Below are 14,354 nucleotides of genomic sequence, written 5' to 3' on the forward strand. Positions count from 1 at the left end.
CTCTTCAAAACAGAGAGAAACTATTAAAGAGTTTCTGTAGGGGAATGAATGATCAGCTTTGTATTTTAAAAATTTCTCTCTTGATGATTTCTAGAAACCAGATTAGAAAAAATTGCTGTCATCTAAGAGAGTTAAAATGTTTGTGTAGACTGGAGAAATGTCTGGAAAAGATGAAGGGTAAAAGGATTTGAGAGTCATTTACAAAGATAAAGAAAATGTTTTAGTGGTTGATTCTCTTTGGGGGATGAGGTTCGACAACAAAAATACCACTCTGTTTAGGGTGACTGCGTAAATGGAGGCACTGTTTACCAAGGCAATAAATACAGGAGGAACAACCTTGAGAGAAGATGTACTAGGTTTGTTTGGAGAAACATTAAGTTCATGGGATCTTCCCTGTAACTCAGACGGTAAAGAATCTGCTTGCAGTGCAGGAGACCCGGGTTGGATCCCTGGGTAGGGAAGATCATCCGGAGAAGGGAGTGGCAATCCACTCCAGTTTTCTTGCCTGGAGAATCCCATGGACAGAGGAGCCTGGTGGGCTACAGTCTATGGGGTAGCAAAGAGTTGGACATATAGAAAACACACATTCTTAAGTTCATGAGCCATGAAGACATTCACATGTAGATATCCAATTAGGGGTTATATCCAAGGGTTTAAATTTCAGAAGTGATTTCTGGGCTGCAGACTTATTTCTGGGTGTCCTTAACATATACATGAACACCAAACCCTTGGGTAAAATGTAGAAAGAAAAAGAAATCCAAAGACAGCAACTAGAGAAAAAACAGCATTTCTGAGACTGCCAAAAGACACGGAATCCACCCAGGAGAGTAGGAGCAAAGGACAGAGGGGAAAGAAGCAATGAAAGGGGTCTGGTGTCATTCAGTCCAGGGAAAGAGACTGTCTTAAAGAGCAAGAGTGGTCAACCTCACTGATGGCTGTGAAGTGGTCAGTGAGATAAGGACTGAAGGGGATCAAGGGAGCAGGCCTCTTGGAGTCACTGTTGACTTTGGCAAGACTTAGGACCTTAGAACAGGAGAGTTGAGCTGTGATTGGAAGGTAAGGAACAAAATACCAGAATGCAAACTACTTTTTCCAGAAAGTTGGCCTAAAAAAGATGAGAGAATTTGGGAGGTAGTTAAAAGGGGGAACTGAGACATATTATTATTTTGGAACAGAAAGAAACAGAAATGTATCTCTAGGAAGTCCTTCAAGTGTCATTGTGAAGGCCGGCGGGGGGGGGGGGGGGGGGGGGGGGGGGGGGAGTAGGGGTAGCTGGAAGGAAAAGTAAAGTTCAGAAAGAGTGTTCTATTTGTTCATTCATTTGTTTATGTTTAATGTCAAGGACTTGAATACATTCTGCTACAAATGGAAAGGAGCTGGTGGTGAAGGAGAGTTTTTAATAGAGGAAATACTCAGTTAACAAGGGCTCAAAGAGATGCTGACAACTAGAGCTTTGGAGGAGGGATTGGCCTTACCATCCCTCCAAAATAAAAATTAAAAGCTGCATTATGAAAAGGACAGGTGCCACTTTAGGAAAACGGGGCAGGAAGTATAGGGTTATTGTTTCATACCTTCTGTTCTTGGTTTCCTTTCAGCCATTGAATAAGATAGTAATTCAAGGTGGTATTTCAACCTGAAGAGCCTGAAATGGTGAACCAAGACAGAGAGAAAAGTTCAAAGCCAGAAAAGCACAGCTAGGGGTGGGAGGAAAGGTTAAAAGTGCCAAAAAATATACATTGAAATTCAAAAAGGATGAGGAATAAGTCTTCATGTGGAGTGTGATGCTGTAAGTTCAGGACACACATATTGCAGGGGTGGGAAAGCTTGATTTATGACATGTCGCAGGAATGGCTGGGTGGACTGGCTTAAATTTGCAAGGAAATAGGGCAACTTGAAGTTTTGCCAGACTCTCTGTGGGGCACAGAGTGAAAGACTGTTCCTAGCTTCACACTATTTGAAAAGATAAGACTAATCAATGAGAAATTCCTGAGTTGGATGACTTACTAGTTTTCTTCACCTTAAGCTGAAGGTTAAATTATAATGCAATACAAGAATTAAGCCAAAATGTTGAGTTGAAAATACAATATAGCATGTGATCAAGTGTCAAATGAGAGATGGAGTAAAAAGGATAAGTACTGAGATTCAAAAGAGAGAAAGGAGTAAATAAATTAATCTGGTTTGTGAAGACTTCTTGGAAGCAAGCACACATAATGGTCATTATTAACGGGTATGTTTTATTATCTTAGTAATGAGTCGGCAGAAACAAGCGGCACACCATTGCCCATAGACTGCAGGATGAGCTCCTGGAGTGCGTGGTCAAAATGTGACCCTTGCCTCAAACAAATGGTGAGTATTCTTTGCCATTCCCCACTGGTGTCCCCAGATGGCAACTGTATTGCCAGCGTTGCCAGGAAAATGACAAAGAGGTAGGAACCTTCCCTCCCCACGCCACCACCACCAGCTGCGTTGTGAACTCAGAATGAAAGGAAAATATCTAAATGGATTAGGCTAACCTTACTGGGAAACCTGAATGCTGCACAGTTGACTGAACAAATGTCACGAGGAACCATGTTCTATACAAGAGCCTGCCAACCCCACCACATGAGGTGTTCCTTCAAGTGATGTCGGGGACTGTGTTTCAGACTTCCATCTTAAAACCTTTGACTCAGCTGGAGGTTGGAGGTCTGCAGAGGTATGGATGCAGTTTTACACCAGAAGCCCTTTTCAGCCTTAGAAATACTAACATTTCCAGCTGTCTCTGTGCAGTTTCGTTCGAGGAGCATTGAGATCTTTGGACAATTTAATGGGCGAAAGTGTGTGGATGCCGTGGGAGACCGACGGCAGTGTGTGCCCACAGAGGCCTGCGAAGACCCCGAGGATGACTGTGGCAACGACTTTCAGTGTGGTACAGGTAATCCTCCCATTGCCTAGTGTGGGTTTCTGTGTGCCTTTATAAGCCAAAAGAAGGAAACGTGCTTCCTGACCCTCATACTTCCAAGTGTGGATACAAAAAAATCCAAATATAATGTGTGGTCACTCCTCCCTCACTTTAAAGTATGTTTGATAACTTCAGAAAGAAAGGAAATCTGGCATGAGATACACAGTGTCTTTCTGCCTTTCCTGATTTTGATTGCAGGCAGATGCATAAAGAATCGACTTCTGTGTAATGACGACAATGACTGCGGAGACTATTCAGATGAGGATAACTGTGAACGTGATCCTCGCCCCCCTTGCCGCAACAGAGTGGTGGAAGAGTCAGAACTGGCACGGACGGCAGGATATGGGTCTGTACTCCGCTTGGGCCCTTGTAGATGAGGATGAGTGAAAATGATCCCCACCTCTCTTGCTGTGCTAGAGTGCTAGATGGTTTGAGCTGGTACAGAGAGTAGCCTATGGGTTTGTATTCTGTTTGAATTACATTTGAGCTTGAAAGACGTTAAGTGCTGAATCAGCAGCTCAAGATAATTTGGACAAACTGCCTATCTTCAGTAGGTGTCTGTGGAATAGATTAGACTATCAGGATAATAGGTGATTACTTCTGAGCTCAATAGGAGAGGAGACCCCTTGGTCATCAACCTCTGGAAGATGAAAGCAAGATTAAAATGACACATTAACCTTTGAAGTTGAATTGCCAGTATTAGGTCTGGTAATTCGATTCAAATATTTGAATGCCCAGGAAGACTGGAAATGTTCTGTTGGAACTTTTCTTGGATCTCTACTTGGGTATAAGTTCTCAGGGGGTCCCAGCATTCTGGAGTTTGCCCAAGAGGTAAAGATCAGAGGGAGCAGTTCTGATGCCATGTGGGACTGATGTTTGGACTCTGCTTCTCATTACAGGGCTGAAGTTTCACTTGTTTCCATACAATTATTGCTTTATGTGGAATCTAAGGAAGTTTTCTCTCTGAACTAAACAAACAGGCTCAAAGCAGGGCATTACTTGTGTTATGGATTCTCATTTGATGCAAATCTACATCTGATTTTATAGGAAAAGGATACAGAAATCATAGCCCTCTTGGCTGAAAAACAATCATTTGCAATCTATAGGTTTCTTTTGTACACGAAGAGAAAATTCATTCTATGGTATCTGCCAGGGAGTTTCCCAATGAGGCATCCCAGAGAGCAGCCAAGACTCCTTAAATACCTCCTGCCTTACCTTGATCACGGCTGTTAATGACATCACAGAGCCAAGCCTGCAAGACTGTGAGAGGGTGGAGTCTGAGCTGTGTGGAAATTTGGCTAAGAGGTGGAAAATGAGGTAGGCTCTGATAGAATCTGTCCACCAACAATTTTAAGATCCTCATTACCATGAGCAATCACCAGTAGCTAATTTAGTCTTCATAAAGCTATTGTTCTCTGACAGCTTTCATTTGTATAGTAACTTTGAATTTTTCCAAATCTTTTTGCGCATTCCCTCTCTTAGCTATTCATAATAATCCTGTGAGATAGTTAGGGGTGACATTATATTCACTTTATAGATAAGAACTAAGTAAAATAAACAAGGCCTTTTGGCATGTAAGTTGCTAGCAGAACTAAAACCCAAGTTTCCCTGACTGATAGAAAACTATGTGTTTTTTTTTCACCATGTCACCTAACCCTCTTTCTTCCCACATTCCCCTCACTACTCACATCACTCCTCCCACATCACTACAAAGCCCATGTCAGCTCCCTAACTTCAAAGCATAGCTAACCTTGGAAAATGAAACTCCTTAAGTAGCTATTTATTACCCAAATATTTGAATTAAGACTATAGAGAATACTAAAAATCAGTAATTAATATTTAACAAGAGATTTCAAAATAGCATGCCTTGTTATATCAATAATCATGATTTTTTCAATACCATTGATGTTACATATTTAGATATCAATACTATATATCTCCATTATGCTTATATGGGGCTATGGAACTATATTGAAATAGAGATAATAGGAATAAACAAACTAATCACAGCTACATGCTTATAAACTCTCCAGTTTGGAAAACCTCAACAAGTCATATCAGTCACATACAGTCAGATTCTTTTACACATGAAAGTCACAAGTACTCATAAATTAATTAAATTTACAGTTGTTTTCATTTGAAGGACTCTTCATTTAAATTCTCATGCCAGGAGAATTCACTTGTATCACAAATATTTCAGCCTCTTGTTGGTATCTGAGATTCTTCAGAAGTGTTTAAGGGAAATCCCCAACCCATCTTGCATCCATTGGAAAAAATAAAAAATCCATACCAGCTGTAAATGACGTGCTATACACAAGGAGTTACTTCTGTGTGATCTAAGCATCACACCACTTCTATGGAGGGAGCCGCTCTTCTGCTCACCTGGTAAATTGGAACTGCCCTGGGTTTTAGGTGCAGGTGTAAAAACAGCCATCTCCAAGTGCTGCCAAAGAACACATGCTTTTTATTTCCCAAGCGATGACATTCCATCCATGAGAAGTTTTCATGTTTCTTGGCAGAAAAAAAATTGGCTCATACTAGACTAGACTGGCTGTCTCTGTAGCAGTGGAACCAAGTCAAAAGTTTTGAAACATTTCTTCCTTAGCTGTCCTTTAGTCTGTGGATCAGCTTCATTGTAACATTCCAAATGGACCCAGCCAACTGGGCAATTTGCTGTTTCCTAGAACAAAACCCTTCAAACTGGGGTACTCTTACTTCGGGGTGCAAAAAAACTCTCTGGGGAGGGAGATAGGTGAGTTTTACAAAACAGTTTCCCCAACTATTAGTTACTTAGCTAATGTAACGAATAATAAATCTTCGATTCCATACATACAGATTTTTCAACTGATAAGCTTGAAGATTCAGGATCATTCATTCAGTTGTCAAATCCATTCTCCTGTCTCACCTCTTCTTTCACAATCATCTAACTCCCACTTCCCAAAAGAAGAGTACATCCCTCACCCATCTCATATTTCCCTATGAGATAGAAAAACCAAGAATCAATTCCAAATTTTGTACTCAGTTGGACTTGGACTCTAACGCCTTGTAAGTCAAGTGGTCTCCAATTCTTTTTTTTTTTTTTTTTTTCTCCAATTCTTATTACCAACAGCATTTAAAGATGTCCTAATCAATTGTCAGGTGATGGACTATAAAAATAACATTTAACTAAAGACTAGTATGTGTCCTTTTTTTGGCATAAAACTCAGAAGATCAAGGAATTGAGTGATATTGCTATGACAAAATTCCTTCTATTCTTATCTACTTATTTATGTGCATAAAATTTCTCAGCAGTTACATCTATACAAATGGAAAGTAGAAATGAAACTGATGCTGAGCCCAATGTTTTTTCTAGCAGTAAGTAATATTCGTCCATGGCTATAGTAACTAATCAATTAATTAAAAAGAAGCCCCATTCTCTCACTGAGAGATGCTTTTCCAATAAAAATTTTATGTTTAAGTATTGCTAAATTTTAATATGTTTAAATGTACTACTAAAAATGGTAACTCAATCCAGAAGAATTTATTAAACACTTAGACCTTATGGTCAAAGAATATTTAATGTTTTTAAAACTTCAATTAATAACTTTTGAGTACAGAAAAGTGTGAAAAGTGATCAATTAAAACTTCCATGCCTAAAAGTCCATTCAGTTCGGTTCAGTTCAGTCACTCAGTTGTGTCCAACTCTTTGCGACCCCATGAATCGCAGCACGCCAGGCCTCCCTGTCCCTCACCAACTCCCGGAGTTTACTCAAATTCATGTCCATCAAGTCAGTGATGCCATCCAGCCATCTCAGGTTAAAATTCTATAGCAGAAGTGAAATAGAAATACAGATTCAAGCATAAAAGGGGGTGGGGGAATATAAGAACTCTATTATCTACTCATTTTGCCATGAACCTAAAACTGCTCTAAGAAATAAAGTTTATTTTTTAAAAAAGAATAATCAAAAGGAATAACATAAAGCATCTAGCTGTTATAGAAATATAAACATTGTCATTACTTGATACCTGCTATCACTACAGAATTTATATGCCATTGGATTTATTTTTTAAATAAGCACAATAATTATATTTTAAAGTGTAAATATTTGCAGCATGCTGGGAAACTTATCCTTTAGTCCAGTTCAGTCGCTCAGTCATGTCTGACTCTTTGTGACCCCATGGACTGCAGCACACCAGCTTCCCTGTCCATCACCAACACCCAGAGCTTGCTCAAACTCATGTCCATTGAGTCGGTGATGCCATCCAACCATCTCATCCTCTGTTGTCCCCTTCTCCTCCTGCCTTCAATCTTTCCCAGCATCAGGGTCTTTTCAAATGAGTCAGTTCTTCACATAAGGTGGCCAAGTGGAGTTTCAGCTTCAGCATGAGTCCTTCCAATGAATATTTAGGACTGATTTCCTTTAGGATGGACTGGTTGGATCTCCTTGCAGTCCCAGGGACTCTCAAGAGTCTTCTCCAACACCACAGTTCAAAAGCATCAATTCTTTGGCTCTCAGGTTTCTTTATAGTCCAACTCTCACATCCATACATGACCACTGGAAAAACCATAGCCTTGACTAGACGGACCTTTGTTGGCAAAGTAATGTCTCTGCTTTTTAACATGCCAACTTTTCACTCTCCTCTTTCACTTTCACCAATTTATCCTTTGCAACTACTTAAACTTAAAAGGAAACATTTTAGATGTCAACCTAAAACCATACAAGGAGGCATGATTTACTAGAGTAGACAACCAGAAAATCTGAAGACTACCACCCAAAAATATGCTATATGTATTTCCACTTACAGAACATTTTTAATATTTTAAATGTACTTGGCTGCAGTAGGTCTTTGTTGTGGCACTCTGAGATCTTTAGTTGTGGCACAAGAACTCTTAGTTGCAGCATGTGGATTCTAGTTCCCTGACCTGGGTTCAAATCTGGAACCTCTGCATTGAGAGTGCAGAGTCTTAGCCACTGGACTACCAGAGCAGTCCTTCCACTTACAGTATTTTGTACACTCATTCCTTCTGCCCTCCAGACCCCATCTTCAAAACTCAAATCAAATCATGATACTCCTTCTAAAACCATTTTTATGACCCTGCCATGGGGACCTCTTCCTCTTTGGAACTTTGCACATCACTTACCGGTACTACCCATTTGGTACATGCACATTCATCCTTGGACTATTGTTTGAAATTGGTAATTGTATCCAACTCTTACCTTGAATATAATTTTAATGAAATCAGACTATATTAACTATCTTAATATTACCCATTGTTTATTACAAACACTACACTACTCATAGATAAAACAGATGCAACAGTCACCTAACAGTACATCACCATTATTGTGTTGTTCAGTTGCTAAATCATGTCCTACTGTTTATGAACTGCTTGAACTTTGTGAACTCCATGAACTTCAGCATGCCAGACTTCTCTGTTCTTTACTATCTCCTAGAGTTGGCTCAAGTGCATGTCCATTGAGTCGGTGATGCTATCTAACCATCTCATCCCCTGCTGCCCTCTTCTTTTGTCTTCAATATTTCCCAGCATCAGGGTCTTTTCCAATGAGTTGACTCTGCATATTTATAAGCCAAGATTAATGTCATTATTCACTTAATACAAAGAGGTACGGGGTCATTGTTAGTAAGATACATGGAAGACAAGTTCACAACAGAATAAAGAAAAAGTACTTGAGGTCTTGTTTAAGAAACAAACACAGATCACTTATTTCCAGTATTCTATGTATTTGTATCAAAACCTTAGCAATATTTTTTAAAATATTTATTGCTCACATGTCTGTGAATACAGGGATGGGTGAAAAGCTGAAGCCAAAATTTTAAACTCCCATCTAGCATAAGATGTTGAAGAATGTAAACTAGATATATAGCGTTTCTTTTTTCCTCTCTTCCTTGTTCAACTGACCCTTTACTGGAAATTTAGGGCCATAGCATTTTTCATGAAAGGTACTTTTGGTGGGGCAAATAGTGAGAAGGAGTTAATTCTAACTATACTATCAGCCTTAAGAAAGATATTACCAAATCATTTCTTTAATTTGCCTTTCATTGAGTTGAGCTATAATGTTCATCTTCTTTGTAGATTCAAAGTTTATTAAGAATGTGCTGTTTATATAAAGATGTTGTTTTTAACCCATTGGAAATAGGATACTTTTCCAATTATTTTTCTTGCATTAGCAATGGGTTTACGATCCAAACCCTTTGACAAATTGCTCTTGAAACCAACATCCAGATTTGTAATCCAACTCATTGGACTCAGGGATATGGTCCAGAGCAATAGCTTTTGCTTAGAGTTTTGCTTAGAGCATATTTATGCTTTTGTGCCAAGCTACATTATGGATATGAGAAGCAAACCTCTATTTTGGCCTCTCTGCCCTGGGGCCATTTATTCCAGATACAGTCTAGACAGCAAGGATTGTTTCACCAATTAGCACTTCACAAAGAATGAACTGTTTCTTATTCATATAATGATTTTTGGCCTACAAATCAAAGTCAATACTTTTTAGGCTACACAAGCTTCCTATTTCTGAATTAAAATTTGCCAAATAACAATATTTTGCTAGGAGAAAAAAAGAGAACCTTTGAGAACGCCTTGCCGGATGATGACATTTTTTTGTTCCTCTTGGAAAGTGTGATAAGAGTAAAATAAGTCTGGAGGGAACAAGGTTTGTGACAAACAATGAGACAGCTGGAGGAAAAGGTTTAAGTTTAAAGAGAATGGAGAGAAAAGAGGCCCCATGTTGATTCATAGATTAAAAATCATATGCATATGTTATACTCCTCCCCCTGAGATGCTCTATTCTCAATTTTAAGAGGTGATATTGTAGCATTGGCTTATAGTTCACCAAGGGAAGTTAGCTAAGAGTTACATCAGTGAGAATTCAACTCTAACAGCCAGATGGTCCTTTGCTTCCTACTTATTGAATTTCTTTCATTGGGCTCAACAGTGGCCTAGTTGCCGAAAAGAGTTTATAAGACCTTCTTAAGGTGTACCTCCCACCCAGACGCAGAGCAGAGGTGACCAGGCTCTGGCTTCTGTTCCTGATTCTATCACACCATCACACGGGTTTTGGGGACACGATGAGCTGAAGCTCTCTTCTCCCAGTTCCTGAGGGCTCCTGGCATTCGCTACAGGTATCTCCACACCTGAAGTTACTCTATTCACTCTCAGGATCAACATCCTAGGCATGGATCCACTCAGCACCCCTTTTGACAACCAGTACTACAATGGACTCTGTGACCGAGTTTGGGATGGCAACACCTTGACGTACTACCGCAGGCCCTGGAACGTGGCTTCGCTGACCTATGACGTAAGTCTTCTTAGAAGACAATACATTGTTCAACTTTAGCTGACCAATTGTTTCCATGAGTTTCGTTCTAAATGATGTGAAAAATTCAGTAGAATGAAAATTCAATGTAAACATAAGATTGACTTAAAGAAGAGGTATAGCTTGAGTCTCTTTAGTTAATATACAGCAGTCTATGATCAATCCTCAGTAGCATGCAGTTAGTGGTAGAGTTTTGGCAAATATCTCATCTCTGAAAAGAATCATCTGAGGTTCCGATGAAACTAAAAATTAAATTAGTGCTGACTTAAGGACTGAGTACATTGCTGCCACACTCTCGAGGTTTGGTTTTGGCTAACCTACCAAGAACATGTCTAGATTTGTTTTCCTTCATGTCCCCTTTGTAACACCTGCTTGACTAATGTGAGTGGTTATTCTCACTCACCTCAAAACCCCCCATCTCCAGTTTTAGTGAAATTATTTCCTAGAGTGATTTTTACTCTATAAAATGCCAGCTCAAGCCTATTGCCTCTCTATAAGTCACCTAAATTCTCTAAAATGATCCACAAACTGTACCTGCCCCCATTCAAAGGAATAGCATTTATCACCTTTAGAGATTCATTTTTGACTTAAACAAGATATAATAAAGAATAATAACTTACTCTGATCCAGGAACTACAATAATCTGTTTCTTTAAATGGTTCCACTGGTGACCCATAAAATTTACTTTATTTAGTCACAACAATGTCCTTTATTATTGCTGTCAATCCCATCAGTTTGAGAAACATATTACTTTTCCATAATTGTAGTTAGTATTCCTTTTATTTCTAACAATGTTATAAATCAGTCCCTACCCATTGCAGCCTGAAGTGATCATCCTGTCTTGTGAATGTTAAAGATGCTCAATGTCTCAAATATTTGACTGGCATTCTTTCCCCCATGTGCACACTGTCATATTTTTGGTACCTGTAAGTCCAGAAAAAAAAATCAGTTTTCCACAAATCTAAGGGAACATTATTGATGTTTCCCATCATGCCAGGTTAACCTTCTTTAAGCATATTTTTTGAAGGGGAGTTTTCATCTTTCTAAGAAGTATTACACATGTTCTACTTTCTTTGCAAGAGTATACCAAAGAAGGGAAGCTTTGTCATTGCTGATGCAAGAAGGGCTATTGTGGGTTTTTTTTTTTTTTAGTTCTCAGGTCTGTGTTGTACAGTTTTTCTTTGACACTGTCACCAGCCTGTTAGCTTCTCTGTGAGGTTCGTAACAGGTGTGAACCAAGAGATGAGGGCTAGAGGGTTGCTCAGGACTGATCTTGAAGCTACAGTTGGAAAGTAAGCAAACTGTTGTCCCTTATCTACAACTCTGAAAACGGATGTGATTCCTAATTCAGAAGGATATGAATTTTACAAGGATGATGTGGTGCTTATCCTGTATATTACTTACATCCCAGGTGGAGCTGGGAGCAGCATCTTAGAATCAAACACATTAACATATCTATGGCAAAATTAACTGATATTTACAAAAAGTGGGAGAAATGAAGACCATAAATAACTTTTTTTCAGTTCAGATCAGATTAATGCCTCCAAATGAGTTTTGGCATCAAGCTTATAAAAAAGTTGATAGGGATTGTGGACCTGAGTGTTTATTTCATGCCACCTGAAGAAGGATGCTGACAGAGTTGGCTGGGGGCCTGTTAAAGTCCCCAAATCATCCCCCACACCTTGGTGCTAGTAACGCTAATGCTCCCAGTATCCTAATCTGTTAAGGTCCACAACTAGCTCGACATTAAAGAACTTGAGTTTATTGAGTGGAAATCTCTATTTTTACTTCTTAGGAAAGGGTTATTTTCTACACCTTCTAATACTCTTTGGCATATTTTACCTACTTTTTCATGTATATTCTTATGATAGTGCCTAAAGGCAGAGAATGCATATTTTACTTCCTTATAACCTATTACCAGTTGTCACTCAATGTATGTGTAGGATAGGTGCTCAACAAAATTGTACTGGATGACAATTTTTAAAAACTTGTTTCAGTTACTTATGGGCAATAATTTACTACCTTTCATTTTTTGAGAGAATTCTATGAACCTATCATTCCACAGGGAATATCCCTTAATAATGACATCTTACTCTGACACATTCACTTTCCCTCAATGCCTCTTCTCTCAAAGGCAGCTTTGGCTCCAGAGCACACTGCAGAGTTTGGAATCCTAGCCCTTGGGAAGATTACTTCTCCTCATCATGCCTCAGTTTCCTCATCTGTAAAATAGAAATAATAATGCCTACCCTGTAAAGATAAATGAGTCTAAATAGGTGAAACATTCAGGTTACTGACACATAGCAAACACTCAATAAATATTTGCTATTCTTTTTAAAAGTATAAACAGAAGAAGACTTAGTTCTGGTTAAATGCAGTTCTGGTTGATTAGCAGTTACATTCTCACTCAAGGTTTATTGGTTACTGTAAATCAGAAGTGATGATTACATGAGTGAATTAGTTCCTTTTCACTTGTCTATCTTTAGTCATTTCTACTTTTGTTGTTGAAAGTAACAATTTGTAAATCAGGTTTCAGGTTTTCATTACAATTCTTTTTAAACCTGAATCTCCATGAGAATGTAAGATTTTGGAGGTCAACAAAGGTTTGGAAAGTGCACCTGGATTATAATCATCCTTTCCACCCCAAATCCTAACAAAATATTGAGTGATTTTATATCATGTACATTGCCAGTAATTTCTTGCTGCCTCTTAACTTCCTATATCTACTCTAGTAGAGTCACCAATTTTCTAGACACATCCTTAACCTTGTATTCACCAGAACTATGCTGCCTCTGAAATCTGAAACATTTTATGTTTTGCCTCATCACAACTATCCAGTCTCTCAGTTCACATCCTCACTTGTGACCACTCATCTAGTCTTAAACCCCATCTAGACCCAGTTTTGGGAGAAGGAAATGGCAACCCACTCCGGTGTTCTTGCCTGGAGAATCCCAGGGACGGGTGAGCCTGGTGGGCTGCCGTCTATGGGGTCACAGAGAGTCGGACACGACTGAAGTGACTTAGCAGCAGCAGCAGCAGACCCAGTTTGGGGGCATCTATTTTCCTTCCAGTCTGTTTTGCTCCTCCTATGTCCAGTTTTTTCCTCTAATCAATCTACATCCATTTTTGACCACTCTTGATAGTATTATCATTGTCCTTGCTTTCTATTCCTTCTAGAAAAACTCCATCTTTGGATGAACCCTATTATTTTTCTACGTAAATGTACCTTACTGGGCACCATAGAGAAAATCATGCTAATAATTCAGGAACGGGTAGCATTATAACCACAACCAGGTCTTCCACCCATCTCAGCAGGTCCACACCCTTCCCCGTCTCCACAGGGTAGCTTAAATGTCAGACAACCTCCTCCAGCTCTTTAACTTATTATTCTGCCTATCTTACTAGATGGCAGGAGCTCCAACTGGACAGAGAATATCCAAGCCACAGATAAGAATCTTCTCAGGTTTTTTTTTTCTTCAAAGTTGTACTTATGTACACACTTATTTGATGCTCAGTTCAACCTCTGTCTCCCTCATTTTCCACCCTGTCCTTAATATGTAAGTATCTTTAAGATTCTCGTTTAAAACACAAAAACACAGAAAGGATGTCCTCATCTCTACATACTCTTCTCATCTACACTTGCTATCTCAATTTTTGTACTTCCCATGAATTCCCCAACTGGATTTGTTTCCTAGGGCTACCGTCACAAAGTGCCCCAAGTTGGATGGTTTAAATAGCAGACATTTATTTTCTCACAGTTCCGGAGGCTGAAAGTCTAAGATCAAGATGTTGGCAGGGTTGGTTTCCCCTGAGGTCCCTCTCCTTAACAGTAGGGGGCTATCTCCTATATCTCCACGTGGTCTTCCCTCCATGCTGGACTGATTCTAATCTCCCCTTCTTATAAGGTCACTGGTCATACTGGATTACAGCCCATCCTAATGACCTCATTTTAACTTAACAACCTTTTTGAAGATTCTGTCTCAAAATGCCATCACATTTTGAGGTAACTGACATCAGGAATTTCAGCACGTGGATTTTGCAGGGGGGGTGGGGGGGGTGGTCACACTTCAGCCCATAACACCAAACCTCTGTTA

At 39.3% G+C, this 14,354-nt stretch overlaps 1 protein-coding gene across 5 annotated transcripts in view; it reads left to right on the forward strand.

The window, feature by feature from the left end:
* C9 (complement C9) overlaps nucleotides 1-14,354 on the forward strand; it is a 64,471-nt gene that overhangs the window by 15,116 nt on the left and 35,001 nt on the right. For all 5 annotated transcript variants that reach the window (XR_009690573.1, XR_009690572.1, XR_009690574.1 and 2 more), the window contains exons 2-5: nucleotides 2,247-2,346; nucleotides 2,767-2,911; nucleotides 3,137-3,284; nucleotides 10,104-10,242. Coding sequence is in view for 2 of the 5 variants with exons in the window: in XM_061129896.1 (XP_060985879.1) it covers nucleotides 2,247-2,346; nucleotides 2,767-2,911; nucleotides 3,137-3,284; nucleotides 10,104-10,242 (532 nt within the window). In the remaining 3 variants the exon portion in view is untranslated. The remainder of the gene's footprint in view (nucleotides 1-2,246; nucleotides 2,347-2,766; nucleotides 2,912-3,136; nucleotides 3,285-10,103; nucleotides 10,243-14,354) is intronic.

This window comes from Dama dama, chromosome 25, assembly GCF_033118175.1.
Source record: "Dama dama isolate Ldn47 chromosome 25, ASM3311817v1, whole genome shotgun sequence".
Classification (NCBI taxonomy): Eukaryota; Metazoa; Chordata; class Mammalia; order Artiodactyla; family Cervidae; genus Dama; species Dama dama.